General features: G+C 40.1%; 1 protein-coding gene across 1 annotated transcript; it reads right to left on the bottom strand.

The window, feature by feature from the left end:
- Window positions 1-195: 195 nt before the first annotated feature.
- LOC142409863 (astacin-like metalloendopeptidase) lies at window positions 196-18,590 on the bottom strand. The gene is made up of 14 exons (XM_075501618.1): window positions 18,440-18,590; window positions 17,781-17,844; window positions 13,312-13,474; window positions 13,124-13,148; window positions 12,979-13,012; window positions 12,022-12,155; window positions 10,461-10,578; window positions 9,740-9,918; window positions 5,898-5,979; window positions 4,853-4,980; window positions 2,882-2,997; window positions 2,219-2,444; window positions 995-1,113; window positions 196-426 (listed from the first exon to the last, which is right to left on the bottom strand). The coding sequence occupies exons 1-14, from the start codon at window positions 18,588-18,590 to the stop codon at window positions 196-198; spliced, it is 1,770 nt and encodes a 589-aa protein (XP_075357733.1).
- Window positions 18,591-20,269: the final 1,679 nt, after the last annotated feature.

Below are 20,269 nucleotides of genomic sequence, written 5' to 3'. Positions count from 1 at the left end.
AGGAACATTTTTGTCCATAATTCACCATGCAAATTACACCACTGTAGACCTAAGACTAAGAGATCAAGCTTCAAGCTTGTTAAAGGTATCAGGGAGCTATATTTTTTGCTGAAATTTGTGGCATCTTGACCTTTAGCTGTGGCTAGCTGGTCTCTTACTTTCATTCTGTGTTTTTGAATTCCTGTCTGTATAGTACTACCTACCAAATGTATAACTCATCATGAATCCAGGCAACTCCCAAACTATATCGCTGTGAAATTCAACCAGCACAAAGTTCCCAGTGGAAGTAAAGTCTGCAACCTTCTCTGTCCCACAATAAGGGCCAACTGCAGGTGATGTAGGTCGGCTTCCATCATGTATGAGCAAGTAGTCATAGATGCATCTGTCACTATCTTCCAGCTCAAAGGATAACATTTTGAGAGATATCTGGAGAAAATACAACCAAAGCACTTTGCTTCCAGGTTATATCCTTTTCTCTTACCCTTTGTATGTAGCAAGCACAAATAGTCTAAATTCCTTATGTGCAGGCACTGTTTTTTATTCTGTGTTTGCACCACATCCCGATCCCATATTGTAATGCAAATTAGTAGCAAATTATTTGCTTAGTTCATCAGCATTTGGATTGGAAGGAGAAGCAAGGAACAAGATTGATCTTGTACACTTTAAATTCTTTTCTCTAGAGAAATATGAAAACAGCACCTGTGCATCATTTCAGTTTTCTAGTGGGAACTCTCACCTAGGGATTATTCTGAACAAAGCCTACTGGTACAAGCTAAATTCATAAGAGTTCACATGCATGTGTAAAAGTTTTTCCTTTCTGAACACCTCAGATACCAAGATCTAGCATAAGTTCTTAAACTGGATTTTTGTGTTCAGATTTTTACTCAGAATGCCTGCTCAAAAAGTGACATTACAGCTGTTATTCTCCAAGGCAAAAAAAGATTCCATTAGAGAACACTGATGAAACCCACAGATGAATTCATCTGTGCCTTACCTTGTATCCTACTGGAGAACTGATGACCCAGAAGCATGCTTGGTTTTGCGGGTATTTATTGGGGTAGTTTGGAGAGGTGATGACTCCTTTTAAGTCTGTGAAAGTATCTCCACAATTCACTGAGGAGTAAAGGAGAAAAACAGAGAAAGGCATATTAACAAGAGTATTTTGGCAGTAGAAGTGAGCTTGCTTATTGTATTCTTTCTTCAAGCCAAGAAAAGAAGTGCTACCATGAAAATCTACTGCTGAAATATTTTATTTCTTTGCTTAGTATTTGTATCAGCAGCTGTATTGAAGGAACTAAAAACATGGCTGCTAAATAACCTTTGGAGGACAGGAAACAGCTGCATCTAAAGCCATATCTGTCTTTACAATTGTTACCATATTAGCATAGCATTCTAATGTAACTAACTTACTGCACTTTCAGAAAATAATTAGCTCAAGTCTTCAAGATTGCATTATCAAGCTAGACCTAATGCTATCTAGAAATGACTCCATCAAGACTAATGCAAAAAGAGTAAAAATGACACATTTCTAAGACTTCTTCAATTTATTTAAAAAGTTTGCATTTTGAGTTGAAATAAGGCAATAACAAGTTATTTGGGCTACTGCCTTCTAACTGAAAGCATGGTGCAGCACAACAGAATTTTATCCAACAGTCCATAATGCATTTGTATGTTCATAAAACAGACACCCCTCACGTGACTACAGTAAGGACTGTGTTTCACGCAACATAACAAAAGCCTTTAATTCAGAAAGTGTAAGTTACCCAAGGTTAGTACCTCTCCCGTTGCATAAAATGCCACAAATCCTTGAATAACATATTGCCCAGATACTGGTTTTACATCTCATTGGTTGAGATTTCTTGTTGAGTTCTCTGTCTTTGTGCTCTTTGGCTGCACTGTTCCTATTAGTTACAGTTGTTGCATTGTTTTTATTTAAAGAAATTGTTCTAAAGATTTGAAGAAGCCTAGCAGAAGCTCTCAGAAGAATGTGAGTGGGTTCTCAGGATTACTAACATAAGACCCATGCAACATCCCATTTTCTGTTTCCTGCTAACCTTCAGCCCCATCATTGCCTAGCCTTCTGCATTAGCAATTGCTATGGAAGTGTAAAGAATAACACAGAAAAAACCTACTCTGGCGTAGATGTTCAAAATTTTCAGTTGTTCCATACAAATACTATTAATGCTGTTCTCCAATCTCTGTAAAGGAGTGTTCATACCCCTGTGGTAGGAGGCTCTGAATCCTGTGGCTGTAATGCTGTCATCACTTGCAAACTCTACCAGCATTGTCGATCCAGATGCCACTAAGGAGGGCAGTGGCCCCTTCCCACAGTATTTGTCCAGCAAGACAGGGGAATTCTTGCTGTTTCCATTGTAAATTTTTATATAGTCAGAAGAACAGTCTGAGGAGGGTTGGAGATCAAAAGCCTCAAACTGCAGGAAAATCTTGAGAAACAAGAAAACAGATGTTAGGTTTAATGCTATACACAGGGAAAGATTCAAACCATCTAATTGTTATGAAGTGAACTAGGACTTCGTATTCATTTTACTATCCATGTATCACTGAAATTTACTTTCTGTATAAAAAGAGCATAGAATTTCACCTACCTACCCTGTTACTGAGCCCAGTGATTGATGTTTGACTATTGCTTGTCTTTGAAAAGCCATCCAGTCTTAGCTGGATAAAGATCGAGTTAAATAATGCATCTGATAGTCTTAATAAGTCTTATGAAAATTGTTGAGACTGTCTTTTCATTCACTGCGTAACAAAATAAATGTCTTGGTCCGTGAAAATGAATCCCAGAGGGTAGTCATAATAATGAAATAATGCTGTGTAGCCTTGATACTGTGGTTCAAACCTTTTTTCTCCTAATAAAAATTACCTTACTTCGATGGATGCGGATCAACCACAGGCAGTTGCTATTGTTCGGGTATGGGGATGGGTAATTGACAGAGGAGAACGAGCCTTTGGATTTAGACAACACAGAGCTACAGCAATCTGAAGGGAAGAACCAAACAGTGTTGAAGAGAATGAAACTGCACAAAAATCTTCCAGAAACACCTGACAAGTCTCTCCAAGCATTTGCATAACTCAAGCTTGTAAAAGAGAAATTAAATTATAATGCTTGCAATTGTGTTGATATTCCTAGTGCAAAAGTTATTCAAAACCTACGAGTGAAGTACGAAGTTAGTTCACTCGAAGTTAGTTCACTCACTTCGAAGTTAGTTCACTCGAAGTTAGTTCACTCACTTCGTAACCTACGAAGTTAGTTAAGGTACTTATCTGCTTCACCTACTACTGTTTTTGTAAAGAAAGTAGGGCTTCACTCACAAATTTTAGTTTACTAAAAAAGGCCTGGATCTTTCATGAACTTCCTTAACCTCAATCACAGGAGTAGTTTCAATGACATCAGTACGTCAATTCCCATCAGCAAATGTGTGTGTATTCATAACTGTATGCAAAAGTCAAGCTTGAAAAGTAGATTCTGTCAAAGCAAAGAGGGGTAGTCACTGGGGGAAAACAATAACAGAGAGCACTGAAGTCAAGCTACAGACCTAGTGACTGGTATACAAAGTCTGATCTCACCTGTCTTTCATCTTTCCACATGTAGTCTTCATTTATTGCACTATGTGTAACTTCCCAAATTACAAAATATGAATCTATGGCATCTGAACATATGAATTTATGACGTTTTTTCTTTTGCTCTCTACTTTCCCTGAGACAACCAGACTTTTTGTCCTTTTTTTTAGCCCCTGAGTTTTTCTCCCTTTTTTTCAATTTAGTCCTTTTCTTCCAAAACATACAGATCTAATTATGAAATTACATAATAATGGTATTGAAATGTGATTCATTCCCAGTCCCACTATCAAGAATAAATATCATTAAATATGTGTTATCAGTATCTTTGAGACCATCCAGACACTTAAATTGTAAACTTGTCTTATCTGAACTTAAGAATTTGGGAGGAACCACTCTCAGCAATGATTTCTGTACCTAGCTCTCCAGCTGAAGGAATGCCCACTAACTACTGAAGTTTGTTTAACTAAGTTCTAACACAATTCAGAGCAGAATTTGGTACACTAATATTTAGGCCATGTTAATGTTTCTTGCTGTTTTGGTGGAAACTAATTGAATAACATCTCAGAAAAGTCAAATACTTTATAAATCAATTAGCTTATGTACCGGGAGTCGAGGCAAAAACCATGCATTGCAGGAGCACATCTGGTGTTTTACCTGTATTTTGTGTATCTCAACTGAAGGGTTCCTGCAACAGAGGAATGCTAGGTATTTCTAGACCTTAAGATACCACAGTGATGAGTTAAGAAATGGATGGGGCAAGGAAGTAGATAACTATACAAAAACCCTGGGGAATTCCCCTCAAAGAGATGTTCTGATCAGCCTAAATGGCACCCATACTTACAGCCCTGAAGCCATTTTCTAATTGAAAGAAATCACAAACCTGCTGGCACTACGGATGCACATGACTCTAAGCTATAATCATGGCTGAGGATAGCTTACATGCTTTGCAACCTTCAGAGCTTTCCAGAAATGAGGATTTGATTGACGTAGCAACCATGATTTCTCTGATGGGTTTTATTTGTGTCAAAGAGCAGGGACTAGGTGAGGATAACTCAGAATGACAGTGAATTATTGAAAGTAAATTGTCCTTTCCAGGAAGGCAGCATCTTGGCACAGGGACAGGTCTGTTTCCACATGCATAGCAGCCTTCTTGTAGGGTGAGGGAGAGATGTATTGAAAGAGCTGTGGGCTGAGTTCCTTTGGGGGATGTCTGATAGTGCCTAGAGATATCAGCTGTATAAGGATTCACATGCCTTCTATCTACAGCACTTACTGCACTTGTAGAGCTTGTTGATTTTAGCTACATCCAAGTTACTCAGCCCTTCTCTCTGCCCAATAGGTATAGAGGGGTCAGGAACCGGTACAATAGTTGGTTTCCCTGGAGTGCTGGAGAAATCATACCTGTAGAAATAAGGAAATGACATTTCTAGATCACTTCTCTTAAACAGTGAAGTCCTCTAACTGCATAATCATACTCATGTACCAAAGGCACAGAATTTTAATGGAAAAAGGCAAGAAGCTTCTCAGAGACCAGTTAGTCTTCCCTGAAAAGGACCAACATGGCAGCCATTTTGTGTGCAGCAGCTGAAAGCAAGAAACAAGAAAAAGCTGCACTGTCCTGAGTGAGGAGAGCTTTCGCCAATGTCCTGGCAAAATGAACCGAATCCCACCTTCATGGTTCCAGAGGCGGAGTAGCAGGAGTAGTTCTGTCTCAGTTACTAATAGTTTATTTGCTATCTGCAATTTCCTGCCTCCTGCTAGGCAAATTTTATTTCACAGTTTTGTTCAGAAGCTGTTACTTGCTAGTGGTAATAAAGGAGAAGGTACATGATACAAGGTTGTACATTATGGACTAAAACACAACCTTAGACAGTGTTCCCAGTTGAATATGAGGGAGCGCACAACCTCTTAATGATATAAAAAAATTCCATCTTTCTTCTCTCTGTACCTAAATATTGTTGTCTATGATCAGCTGTTACTACGTTAATGAAATCATTTAGACTTCAGAACTGTTTTAGATCAGTGACTCAGTAGAGTTGAACTTTGGACCATAGCCATGTTAAAGGCCTCTAGCAAGAGAGAGGAGTACGGTGAAAGAAAACATTGTCCTAATTTTTTCTTCTATCTATATCGACTCTGTTTTCCAGGAATCCTGCTGACAAAGGAAGTATGCTCACCCTCAATTATGTCCATTCACTCAATTTTAAGTCAACAGCAAAAATCATTCCCTGCACAGAACAATTCCTTCTTCCTAGATCTGAGCAGAAGATCTGAAAGCTGTTTCCTCCTTTGAAAAGGCATCTCAGAAAACAACTTACGCGCCATAGTGCATCACTGAAGAGTAGTCATAGGGAAGGCCCAGATTTTTGGAATTCACTTTTCCAAAGTTCCCTTGTTCCCCTGTAAGGTAGGAAAGCAACATTTCAGTCAGAACAATTATTGCTGCTCTAATAGTACACTGCCTGCTGTCATAATCCTAGGAGTACCTTAGGATACAAATACTTGTTCTCATGAGATCTTAGATCTGTCAAAACCACCAGAACCTTTTGAAGCCCATGGGAATCCATTTTCACTCGGTCTAGTAGGTTTCAGAATATAAACTGAATCAAGTAAGTCAAAGTTCTGATATAATCAATGAATCCATTCCACTCTTCAAGTAAAGGTATTCATCTATCCATCTTCATTAGTGTGTCTCCAAATATATTTCAGTGCATTATCTTGAACATTATAAGCATCCAACCTGTGTCCCCAATGCTGCATCCATACCTTGAGAGGAAATTTGGCTGACCACCTAGATCAAAAATTCAGAGGTATGTGTGGGTGACCACCAACCTGCCTTGCTGAGTCCTTCCACCAAAGGGTTCTAAGACCACAAAAGAAAGGGATACAGTTTGCCCGTTATTTGCATCAAAGGATATGTTATCAGCCATGTTCTGGCTTTGTCTCTGGTCAAGCCCATCAGCGGTGACTACAGTGAAGTGATATGACTCGCATGAAACAAGCACACTCAGTAAGATCAGCTAGAAACATTCTGTCTGAATATAGCTGCTGATATAGCCCCTCTCATCATAACTGCTGAGCATCTCATCACTTTTCATCTGTTTAGGCTTAAAAAGCCCATATGAGGTAAGAAAGCATTACACTGATACAGGACTGGGGCCCAGAGACACAGACTGGAATTCATGTCACCTGGCTTTATTTCTCTAAGTTAGGCACTGAAGCTACTCATCAAGGCTCCCAGGGTAGTCGGAGGAGAGGGAGAGGAAGAGAGACACAGTTGGAGGGAGTTTCATCTGAAGGCACCTATTTCTCTCCATTGGCTGGAGAGCATGAATACAAATTGCACCCTGGGTCTCTTGTCCATGGTAAGACAGGCAAGCAAGCAATGTCAGAGCGGGGAGCTGAATGCAGTCAGTCTGGCCTTCAAGCTAATGCCCTAACCACTGAGCACTCCTTTCCAGTTCAACATCTGTACCTTCATTATTGTAACTAGTGGTTTGTAAACCACAAACCATCTGGACAAGAGTTCAGCATTGGACACTTGTCAGAAAAATCTCTGGAGTCTGCACAACTTGGCTGGCAGGTTTGCAATCAGAGCCAGTCTCTTCCAGTAATGTCCTTCAGCACTGCTCCCAATGAGGGCTAGGAAACGCAAAGAGCAGCTTCAAAATCCTGAATTATAGAAAGTCTGGGGATAAACATAACTTTGGAGCTTTTCACAGCTCAAAACCTCAGTGAAGGCTCAAACTGGTTCTCAACAGCATTGGCTTTCCTGACTCTGTTAGGTTTTTATCTCAGTTCCTCTTATCTGCTATACTGACTTCAGAAAGAATTATCAGCAAGTGCACAGCTTCTTTTGAGGTGATGAACAGAGAACACAGTTCAAATGCAGTGAAACATTTAAGCATATGGCTACTGTTTGGCACAGAAATGCTTTGCTGAATTGGTTTGCTAAAAAAGAAAAAGTAACAGCAGCCTGGCTGGACAGAGGCACTGCCAGAAAACTAGTATCTGCCTCATCACATGCCAGAGAGATTTGGCTGTCTAGACCTGCACACATGTGGGGACTTCACCCATCTTTTCCACTCAAAAAAAAAAAAAAAAATCTATGTCTGCCAGAATCTAAGTGTAATGACTCAGAAGAGCTGAAAAGGAAGCTTTGGCTGAAGACTCTGAATACAGCTTTTTTCCCCAAAAGTTTGGGAAAAACAAGCTGAGTTTCAAGTAGCTAAGTGGACTGCGACCAATCAGGCTCATTTTGTCAAAACAAAGAAGTAGGATGGCTTCCAAGGTGAATTGCTGGGTAAAAACAAAAGCCAGCAAACATCCACAGTACTGCAGTCCTGGCAAGAGAAAAACAGCTTGTGTGGAAGATCTGGGAAGCTGCAAAAGGTCTTGAGGTCTAGTTCTGCCCCACTGAGGTCAGGGGAGCTCTGCCATCAGCACTGTTAACAGCAGCATGTTTTTACAGGAGAGGTACACTAACAGTCCTCAAGGACATAGCTGTGTTTCTTCATTTCCTTTTCCCTGCATTTCTTTGCATTTTTTCCCTACAGTGCTTGTCCTGCACACACTCTGCATTCTAACTCCCTTGTCATGCCAGTCTTCTCAGCCTCCACTCCTGGTGAATGCTGTTAAAACACTGAAGATATACCCCATCTCCTTTTGCATAGTCTTGTCTTCTTCAGCTCTTCCCCCTCTTTTATCCTTTCATGATACTGTGCCTGAATCAGAGCTTGGTTACATTTGTATCCTTTAGGAATGATGATATCTGAACCTGTGGACTTCCCCCTGCAAAACTAGTGTAAGATTTTATGTGTGTTTAGTATCTTTGGTATAACTTCATGTTTTCAACTCCTCTTTCCTGGCATATCCTTTGCTAGCATTTCAGACATGGCACAGCCTTGTACAACGGCAAACAATTAATAGCAAAATTACACCTTAACTTTAGAGCTGAAACGGCAATAAAGAACAGCACAAAAGGAATTTACTTAGGATATCATGGGAATAACTAAAAAAAGTTTGGAGAACAGTGTGTTAGGAATTTGCAATAAAAACAATCAAGTTCCATCTGGAGAAAGAGATAGATATATTTTCAGCTGTTCATGACATTGAAGAGTTGAATATCTTATTTGTTGAAGAGACTTATTAGAATTTGGTATTCAATTGTCCCGCCTCATTTACTATTATTTTCTATAATGAACTAAGTACACTATTATCGTTTTACAATTGTTGTGGGTTGTCCAGCTCTCTCATAGCTGTCAGACAAATGATTCCTTGCATCCTTTCTTCCCCTACTTTCCTTTTACATACCACTTTCTCGCTTTCCCTGGGTCCTCCTACCATTCTCTCTACCCTCCCCTCCCCAGAGCCTGGAGCTCTGTATATGCTCCCATATTCCCAGCACACAGATCAAGGGCACATGCTCAAACTATTCATCCTGCATTCCTTTCCCTAAATAACATTCACTTGTTTTCCCCTACAAATTTACAGTCCTGATTGCAACCCATTGCTCCTTCTTTTCATGGCAGTGTATATTATTCTCTCCTCAAGGAGGAAATAATAGCAGTCCCTCCTTTCACATCATGCCAGGTCCCAGAATTCTACACATGCTAGTGCATGCATGTGCTTCCATCCTCTCCGCACTGAGTCCCTTGTTCATCTACATTTTAGGCTATGTGCATTTCACTCACTGCCAGTGCCAAGATGCCTACCTGCTGCCTTCCCTATTTCCATGGCTTTCCCCGAGATAGAGTTGCTGTGTGATTCCCCACCATGATCTCTGAATATCACGTTTCTCTGCACCTCAGCTAAAAGTCCCATAGTCTTGCCTCCTGGCCAAGTCTTTGCTACAACATTTTGTGTTCTTGATGATCTTGGTATTTTGGATATAAGGTGAGTCTAGGCTCAAGATGGCAATCAAAATAAGAAAGCAGAGCTACTTCTAGGCTGCATCTGCCTTGGAGGACCACATAGGTAGATGTAGCCACAGAAATTCCCCTAGTACGAACACTGAACGAGAAATTCCATCACACTGAATGTGCTGCTGCTGCAATTCAGCCAGTATTAATCATGATTCTTATTTGCATTGCTGTTCACAGAAGAAACATTCTCCTTTGTCTGAAAGTATATGTTTTCTCTTAAGATTTAGTGGACGTACCTGCCACAATGTGTTCCCACATAATCTTGACAAACCTGTCCCGATCACTCCGTGCTTGTTCATGGATGAAGCCCAGTGCGTGGTTCATTTCATGCTGAATTGCTCCTTTATCCATGCAGCCATTTTTCACCAGGCCTACTGCTTGACGTCCTCCAATTTTTCCAAAGTAAGACCAGCAGCTAAGAATAGGCAATCAATAGCCAAAATGATCACAGTCAGCAAATACAAAGAAGTAGATGTACTGATTGTGCCACTAAGGGCCTCCAGATATGCAGCCACAGAAGGGGACATGCAAATAGTCACTGGCGTGAGATATCTAGGCTTCCGAAAGCTGCCAAACGACGTAGGGGGAGAAATAAAGCCTTTGTGATGAGTGTGGCAAATTTTAAAACAGTAAAATGGCTATATCAAACTAAGATGAAGCAGTTTAAGTAGTTAAGCAGAGAACCTGAAACAATTATACTCCCTTAAATTTTTACAACAATTAAGGAAAATACCTCATTTTGAATTATACCCCATTATCTTTAAGTCCACACACACATTTATTCCCGCAGCCTATTAACTGATGTAACTACCAGTATATCTAAAGAAAAATGAAAAATTGCACCTGCTCTCTTGACTCCTAGGATAAAAAAGGGCAATTACTTAAATCCAGATCAAAACAGAAAAGAAGCTGAAAGACCTTTTGAGTGCTTGCACTCCTAGGAGACAGGGAGCTTACCTCTGCCCACGTTCAACATACACATAGTCTGTTTCTGTAGTGCGATTTACAAACTGCACACAGGTCAGCGTGGAGATCTCTTGCAGAGCGTCATCAATCCAAGACCTCTCTGCTACTGCTAGAAAGAGAAAGGGGCCAAGAGAAATCTTCCTTGGTTAATCAAAAACAAGGTGCATTGATGGGGTGCATTCCTTTAGAACTTCACAGCACTTGTTAGCTTTTTATCATACAAGTATAATAAAAAGGGGCACAAAGCCTTCCGAGATCTTCAAGTTGATTGGACTTATAAGGGGAGATGTAAGAATTATTGCTGACCCTTATGCATATTCTATAGGAGACAGCTGATGGAAAGCAAGACTGGCATTGTTTCTTCCACTAGATAGAACGGAAAAAATTAAACAGTTTCAGATACAAATAATTGGATTAAAGTATCCCAAATCAGCCATCTGACCATAGCTAAGCACCAAAAACATATTTTGTTCATCAGAGATAACAAATATCTGCCACACACCCCTTGGAATCACTTGAGACAGCCAGTGTTCAGAGGCTTTGAAGATCACAGTGTTTCTATTCAGGTACCAGATAAAGATCGGAGTGTTTATCTACTCCTGAACATTTTGGCCTAATTTGGCTTTCTCAGTTATGAATCACCTACAACTGATTTGTATCTCAATTTCCTCATCTTTAAAGTTTGGAGAGAGGGAGGTAGATGGAATAACCCTCACCTAACCACAAGAGTATATGCTGCGGTTCTGGAAGCACATGGACAGAGGAGCAGCCTAGATAACGCAGAGTGGACTTTCCTCAGCTCAGATGATAACACAGATTCCCTTTCCCCAGGAACAGGAATCAGGCACAGGCTGTATTTCAATTCCATGCCATTTTCTCTCAAGGTAAGATTTTTTAAGAAGGGTCTGTATGGAAGCCTCAGACCAGAGAAGCCTCAGCAGAGGAGAGATGGAAGACGCACACAGCCCATATGAAGTCTTCTGGAACAAAATTTTCTGGATTAAGGCATCGGTCCTGCAGCCTTTTGCACGGGACAGAGCTATTGACTGACTAGACAGAAATAATAAGGGGAAAAATATCTCCAAGGATTTTTCCTCCATTTTTCCCTGTACAGGTTTTCTTGTGTGGGAATATTTCTATGAGAGATTTGAAAGAAAATTATAATGTTCAAAAAAGTGCTCATAGTGGTAATTTTGACCAAAAATACATTCATAATGTGAACAAATTATATTTCTTCTTCTGTACTTGCTAAATATCAAAGTGCATTGTAGCTAGCAGGAATGAGCTAATATTTGTAATTAAAATTAGTTAGCTGATATTTATATAACAACTACTACCCAAGTAACTGCATATTTTAGTGTCTGTAACGGCAATGTTTGGAGTCTTAGCCAAACTACCATAGGGCTAACAGATTAGCAAAAGAGACATGTCAATAAATTCTCATTTGGACAAAGATTGCTTTTGGTGCATGCCACAGAAACATAAAATAACAGAGAGTATAGGGACTGGAAGATCAATGCTAACTTTACAGCATCCATTTGCATACACTCACAGAAATCAGAAGAGATGTTAATTGGAACCTTGACTAGTCCATCTTGTGACTTGGGCCATAAACAACTCTCACAGTTAATTGCACTGCGTCGTCCTCTTCTCAAGAGGATGTCTCCTTCATACACAGCTATTTCACTACCTGGCAGATGAAGAAAATAAAGAACATACAAGGCACTGAGAAGACAAATAGATGTGCAAAAGGGAGACGAGAGGTATACGCTAACCAAGCTTTTGTACCTTTGGAAATTTCTTTCACTGAAGTTCATTTCCCAGTAATGTGAAAAAGGATTAGTAAATTAAGACTGAGTGAATCTAGCATTCACAATATGCTAAGACTGGTTAGGTCTGCCTTGCTTCCTGGATAGAAAAGATTAATATTAATATAGATGTCATAGTGCAGCTCTAATCAAAGTCATGACTAAATATATTTTAGCTTAAAAAGCTTTGGGAGCCTTCAGAATGGAAGGCTAAGTATTATAAGTAATTGTTCTCTTCATTAGAGCTTGTGGAATTAAAGAAAAATCACAACTGACCTCTGTAAAAATAGGATGAATCATACAAAAGAAATGACTATTTTTATCATGCATATTGAATGCATGCAAGCTATTAATTTCCAGGTTAACTGTTAATTTGACATAAGACATTGTGACACACTCCTCAGTTCTGACTCCAAAATACTTAGAATACATTTGTCACAGACAAGTGCTATTGGTTATTATGCCAAAAATGTACAATAGTCTTGGGTATAGCAGACAGGGAAGTGCCTTGTATCACAAAGGAAAGAAATCAAAGTGAAAAGTATTCTGATTTTCTGAGGAGGAAAAGATTTCTGGAAAGATTTCTGAGGAGGAATGTTCTTTTCCACAATAGAACACTCCCTGTAGCAATTGCTCAATGAGTCTTCTTAATTTCTTTATCATGACAGCATAAATAATCACACTGAGTGCAACTTTAAAACACATCTGAATTCTGTGAATTGTTTTCCACTGATGCTGGAAAATATTTTCAAAGAGAAAAATATACCAAAAAATGAGAATGAGGTATAGAGAAGCAGCCCCACCAAAATCTACAGTTATTTATATAATAATTACAATCAAACTCACCGAAGTCATTGTTTCTTGTAGCTATCTGGAAAAAAAAAGGCATATCTTTTAATACATGTTTATCTCTATAGCAGAAAACTTCTATCATGTAGAATCATAGCAGTAAAAGTTTGTAACTAATTTTAAGATAGTCAGAGCAAGACAGCAGCAGCAATGTAAATTCTAAACATCTGAGAGTGGGGACACACCTGGACAGGTTTACTTAGTGCAAAGCTATAGAGAAATGCTAAATGAGTTGGCAGAAGAAAGTACTTCATCTTGAAGTTTCCGAGATGATCTTCTCTGCTCTGCAGCTCAGTTCTCAAAGCTGTGGCTCGTTTACTTGGGGCAAGGTTTATGGGAAAGCTGCTGCTGTTGTTAACAAGTGTAACAAAATTAGATAACAAGAAGTATTTTCACAAAACAAACAAGCTGCAGGACCTCTCAAGAGAATTTCCAGGCTCTCATTTCTTATTTATCTTCAGAAAACAGAGGAAGTGGAGCAATAGGAAAGAAAATCCAGCAACCTTAAAGTGACTCATCTTTAATTCTACAAAGAACCCATGAGCTGCTGCAGGTCCCCTCACTGCTGACCAAGGGACAGGATATCTGGTAGCAGTCTGTTTACAGCAAAACTCAATGTCAAGGAACTCTTTGATTCATCCACACTTGACTACCTGTCCTAGAAACTCCTTAGCTTGCTGCCAGGAGCCACCCCACTCTGCAGAGCCCATCTGTCAGCCTCCCCGTCCGGTGCACAGCTCTCAGCCAGGCACTGCTGGCCAGGAGCACTGGAAATCTGTTGGAGCCAGAGATGAATCTGATTGTTGGTTCAAATTGTTTTTCTGATACCATATGTTGCAATATAATCATAACTGGCAGTGATTGTGTGTCTTTCTGGAGACTACTAATAAATAAAAACACCAGCTCCCAGAGATCTGGCTTCCCACCTTCTGGGAAGCCCTCCTTCCTTTGATGTCCATGAATAGAAACAAGCCTAGAAAGGCAGGCTGAATCCTGGAAAACCCACACTCTAAGAGTAAGCCACACAATAGGAATATTCATGTGGAAGCCACATGAACACCACCATAGGCAGGCAGATGTTGCTTTCTCCTCCCAGCTTCAGCCCCTGCACAAATACCCAGGTGCTACAGAAAATCCTAAGGAATTGCTGCATCAGATCTTTAAGAAACAAGAAAGAAAACCTTTGGAATTGCCTGCAAAGGCAAAATTCAGAGGGCTCTATGTGGTTCACAGCAGATCGAGATGGCAGAGGGTGCCTTTCCAGATAGATGTATGGGCTGGTCCTTTGTTTTTAACGAGTACTTTGCTAGGACAATTTTAGCTGATATTATGTAAAACTTTGCTAGTAATATTTTCATTTTACTCTACTAATAGTTTGTTCCTAAACTTTCTAAAATATTCCACATTTCTGTGACTTCCACAATTCATCTACAGTTATAATTTCGATGTAGATTATACTGCAATAACAAGGTGCGGACATAAAGGACCCCTTTTGCTTTGGCTGATAAGAGGATGAAGTTCAGAAGTCCTCATTAGTTTGTTACACCAGTAACCAGAGGTCCTCCCATACAGTTCCAAGCAACCTCCGTGTCTATTCAAGATCAGGTTCAAAAGAGAGAGAGAGGGAGTCACAGGGGCACATTTCTGCTGCTCCACATCACAAAGTGACAGGGGAGAGAGCAGAAGTTATTAGACAACAAAAGCAAGAGAACAAGACCAGACCATTGTGCAGAGCCTGGAGCTGGGTCACTGCAGGCATGCAGCAAGGCGGGAGGGAAGGGCCCTTTGAAGTTCTGCCATGCAGATTTGCATATCCATTCTGGGGAAGGCTGTAATACCTTACTGACTCCAGTTGCAGATCACAGACGAGAGTAACCCTTGAGTCAGGAGATTTATCCCATGGTTTAATTCATTTTCCTGACTGTTAGAAACAACTGGGTATTTTTCAAGGCTAATTAATAGACCAAAGTCTCATATCACCTGATAACACATTATCAGAAGTCGTCTCATAGATGCAAATTTCCTTTTTAATGCTGCTTGTCTACATTGTCTGCTTTGATATTCTGGCAGAATAATGTTCGGGTCTCAGTCTCATTATCTATCCAAATAATTTGATTACACAGCTGTAACTTGCATTCTTTCTCCTGTACGCCTTTTCTTACGCTGCCTTTTGACATTTCTTATTCTTAGCCACACTGTCCTTGATCTGCCAGATATTTTATCAGTGCTGTTTGTTAGTAATTTTAATACGATGTTTGCCACATTCTTAGTGATGCTTACTTAGTCTCACCTTCATTCCTCAGCAGAGAATGAGCACTTCTGTCACCATGTAATCCAAGTCCCTCTTGGCATAATATTAAATGACAAAGTTAGAAAAACCAAACACCTATTGGTGTTCAAGTGTAGGTTTTTCCCTAGCTCTGTAGCAGTAATAGGTATCATCAGAAGCAACAGGAATAGTAAGTCCAATGATCTTTCCATAACGAGAAAGTAGAGAGGGCACTTTCCCTGGCTAAAGCACTAGAGTGTATGAACCTCAAGGGAAACAAAATTCAGGAGAGCAAAAGGCCACGTGGTTGTCTAAGGACCCAGTGGAATATCACTCTAATGCTCAGTTTTTCAGCTATTCCCACCAAAGGTTATGCGGACAAGTGCTGGTGAACAAGCAGTTGGCTTAACTAAGCTGTGCGTTCTCCTTAAGAAGCTTATTACTTTTCAGGAGGCTTCACAGTATCTCTATATGTTTAAACAGGTCGATTGTTCACACACTACATTAAGAGTCCTAATTTTTTATTTAAGTCACCATCATAGAAAGTATTGCCCTTACTAGATGACAATTCTTCTTAAACTTGTTTTGTGTGACGGTGCACTTGGACAGAAATCAGATTCTGCTGAAGAGCATTTTTAAATAACTTTGTATCCATTAAATGAAACTATTATACTGTAACAGGCTGAAAAGAGTTAAATAATAAAAACATTCACAAAACTTCCTTTGTGTTTAAAACGATGTTGTTAAACAGTTATCTGTTTACAGATACTGTGTCCTTCAGAATGCTAGGATTAGTGAAAGCATGCATTCATGCCTCATTGTTTACTGATTGGGAGAAGAAAATGAGCTTTCCTGCTTTTCAGTTGCCACTCAGTTAATCAGTTTAGAATAATTAAATCACTGACCTTGATCAAGTGCAATAAAAATGTTTTGGCTTTTGTAGAAAAGGTCACAATCATGAAACTAAGATTTTGTAAATCTGGTCCCTGGTGCCTAGTCTTTACTTTGTCCCAGTTACCAGCCAGCAAAAGCAAACCTTTCACAGAAAAGGTTACTATCGAGCATAGTGTATGCTTGATACGTAAACACTTGAATGCTAGTTTTAATATAATTAGCCAGTTTTAGTGTAGGTTAGAGTATCTTATGCCATAGCATACATTGACATATTTCCACATTTTAGGTACGTTTTTGTTTAAATGAAAGATTTATTCTTTAAAAGAAAAAACCCTCCAGCATAAATACTGAGATGTGTTGGAATTAATTTGAAACCAATGCATGTTTGGACTCTGTTCCTCCTAAACGACTCCTGCAGCAGTGTGATCTCTGCTATTTTACCACCATTTATCTTTTACCTTTCCGGTGTCAGAATGATACTGTAACATTAGAAAGGAGAGGCACAAGTCCTAAAGACTCTGCACTGGACATAACTACAGGTGTCAGTGAGCCTTAACCTGAGATGATGGCTAGAGAGAAGAATCAGCTGAAACTTTTATAGCTAACTTGGTTTTATCTGGTTTGCAGTAGCTGTAGCCTGAAGAGAACTTTACTATAGTTTTTGAAATTGATGCATGGGGAAAGTTGGGATCCTGGAGACAAACTACAAAGGTTGGTTTCAGTATTTGAGTATCTGAGTACCCAAGGGCTGAGCCAGATGGACCAGCTTCCCTGGTTCTGATAAAATCTGATCTGAAACCAGCGTCCAACTGCAAATATCACCCTAATGCTTTGTTTTATTCACAAGTTGTTCAGACACATAACAGAAGTCGTGATCTAATGCTGCTCTCTAGTGGTTTGACATTTGTGCAAGTGGGACACATTTCCAGAAAGTCAGGAACTCCCCATCACCACTCACAGCCTTGTTCACTCCTTTGATCCCTGTCTGCACAGTACCAAACAGTAGCTGCTTCCTGAAGAAAATGCTTGCAAGCATGAAGAGTCTCCTGTAATCTATACTGACAAGTGATGCATCAGTTTTAGCCCAAACCATCTCAAAACTTTGTTTTAGCATCCACAGCTTGTTACTTGACTATTCACCTTCTCCAGATATTTATAGATTATACATACAGATGCCACAATAGATTTCTGAGGTGCTCTGATGGCCTGTTAGGAAAATGAGCCATTTACCTGCACCATTTTCCCTAAAGGACTTTTAAATCTTAATATTTATTTTATTGATGAGTCCTCCTAAAAGCTTTTGGAAAGCTTATACAGCAGAACCAAATACTCTTCTGGCTCTACCTTAGCTCCACTTTGACTTCACAACATAGGTCATTGCCCCATTCCCTGGTTTGCCTTGAAAGAGAACCAAGACAAATTGGCCAAAGGGGAGCAGCAAGAAAAGGGCTGCTCCTTAGGAGCCGTGACTACAGCACACTCTCACAGTACCTCAGCACAGCGGGGGGGGCAGATAGCACAGCCTGTTGACAAGGTGTTGAATCACATCCAGACACTGAAGGCAGAGACAAGACCAAAGACAAGGATACAACATAGGTCCAATACAACATAGGTCCAAGGGCCAGCAAGGAGACCGAGACCAGACTGGAGATAGGTACGCCTACAACACAGCCCAAGCAGAGAGCGAAGGCTAAGGCCAGAGCTTAAATGGAGCCCCTGGGCCAATGGACAGAGGCCGTGGGTGGAGACCCTAGGTGAGGCCAGTCAGGAGCCATTCAGGTCTGTTGGCACCCTCCATCCCTAAAAGCTACAACATGTTGCAACAGCCTTCCTCACTCCCTGTACCCCAGTGTGGACCGTCCAGCAAACACAACTGCAGCTTAGATAACTATATGCACTTGATCACCTACTGGATCATCACTGCCTTCTTCAGAGACCTCTAGGAGATTGTGTTTCAGGCTCTGTGAAAGCTATGTTGACTCAGTCCCAACATATGATATTTATCCCTGAGTCTACTACTTCCATTTTTATTACGTATTTCTTCCAACCCTGGGTATGGAAGAAATACAATCACTCATCCTGGATCCTTTTTAAGGTTTGATTGCACTTTCCCGTAGCTCTGGCACTGCGGTGATTTGAGCGGCACTTACCGAGCTCACTCAGCAGCTGAGCAGTTTCATATGTGAGCTGCCTCTGAACTCCTGGGTAAGCATCATCTGCTCCTAGCAAGATGTTACTGTTCATTGCACTGATTTGTGCTAAAACCCATTCTTCCGAGCAATGACACTTTCTCTGAGACATTGTTCCTGAACCTGAGCTTTCCTCAGATTCAACCCCTATAAGGAATGATCTGACCAGGAACTTGCCTGTCCTGCTCCGTAGCATGTGTCAACCTAGGGAATGCGCAGCTTTTCCGAAGTGACCTTAACTTCCCTGAGAGCCTCTTTTATGTCTTGCTTATCTACTGATTCCATCAACTTTGATAGACTTCCAATTTTAAAAAAATATATTATTATCTTTTTAGCTATTATATGTTTCCACTTGTCAGAATTTACACGGCTCTTTATTTTCACCATTCAGATATGACTCCTACTCTTTATTTCTACTGCTCCCCACATCTAAGATGATTGTTGTCTTTTCACAATATCTAGTATACATTTTATTTCTATCTCAGATATTATTTTCTTGTCTTTTCCAAGTTTTTATCTTTTTTATCTACATTTTTTGCTTTTAGGGAGTTACACTTTTTAAAGTGTCATGTTACAACCATGCATTTTGCGGCTCCTTCTGTGCAACCAGAACACTGACTTTATACAAACATATATACATGTACATATGCATTTCCACAGCGGCTTTCAGGGAAAGAAACCTAAAACCTTGCTAAGAAATGAAACTGGTTCCATACACAAGAGACTACTTTCAGATGAAATTTCTTAATAGATAAACATTAGGCAACTGGGCAGGGATAAACATTTCTTTCATAAATCTGTCAGCATGAAGCTTCAGAAATAGAATAGGTTCAATTTCTCTGCATGTTTGTAGGGACAGGCATGTCTTGGGAATATACACTGCTAGGCTAAAAAATGACATGAAAAATGTACAAGCAGGTAATAGTGTTCAGTACTTTCTCAGCATGTCTCATTCAAAGTATTTTGAAAATATATTGAAATACTGTGCTGAAAAATGGGATGTTTAGCCGCATTTCATGAATAAAGAAATCCAGATGCTGACTCATGAAAAAGCTTATCCAGGATTTCTCCGTAGCAGAATGAGGACTAGAAGCCAGGACTCCTGTGTCATCCCTCCCTATGGGGATTGCTACACTTTCCTGACAAGTAATATTTGGCAAAGGAACAAAGCCTCCAGTCTTCAAGTGTTCTCTTACTAATGCTTACAAAGCAGTTGGGTGCTATTACCTCTGTTCTAGACAAGCAATTAGGGTCAAGTTTTCAAAGCTGATTGCTAAAGAGGAGCACCTTCAGCCACACTTAGGATTTGAAACAGGTGTGCTAGTTCTCAGGAGTGCTTAATACCTGTGGCTTTCATGGAGTTCAAGGATACAGCTTTGAAAAAGTTGTATTGAAGGAGTTGTTTAGCTTTGCACAGGGGAAGCTTTGTTAGAGTCAGTGTTTCTGTGGCTAATCTCTTTATACTTACTGATGAAGTACTTTGCCTTGAATCCCAAGGACTGCAGGCAGTAGTTGCTGTGGTATTGGATAATGTGTAGTTAACAGCAGGGACTGGGTCTTTTGCACGGGATTTTCTGATGTGGTGGGAGAGGGTTGTGCCACCACTGTAAGTGACTAAAGGGAGTAGTACTGAAAATTCTCAGAGTCAGAATACAGTATATGCAGTCATGTCTGTCAGCACAAAACACAAGTGGATGCTTGATGGTATAAGTATGCATGAGTAAAAGACAAGGACCCTTCAAGGCCACTTAGTCCAGCTTCTGCTGGTTCAGGTATTAATGTCATAGGTTA

The sequence above is a fragment of the Mycteria americana genome, chromosome 5 (genome assembly GCF_035582795.1).
Source record: "Mycteria americana isolate JAX WOST 10 ecotype Jacksonville Zoo and Gardens chromosome 5, USCA_MyAme_1.0, whole genome shotgun sequence".
Classification (NCBI taxonomy): Eukaryota; Metazoa; Chordata; class Aves; order Ciconiiformes; family Ciconiidae; genus Mycteria; species Mycteria americana.
Note: the sequence above shows the minus strand (reverse complement) of the source record. Positions and strands in the feature narration are given on the sequence as shown.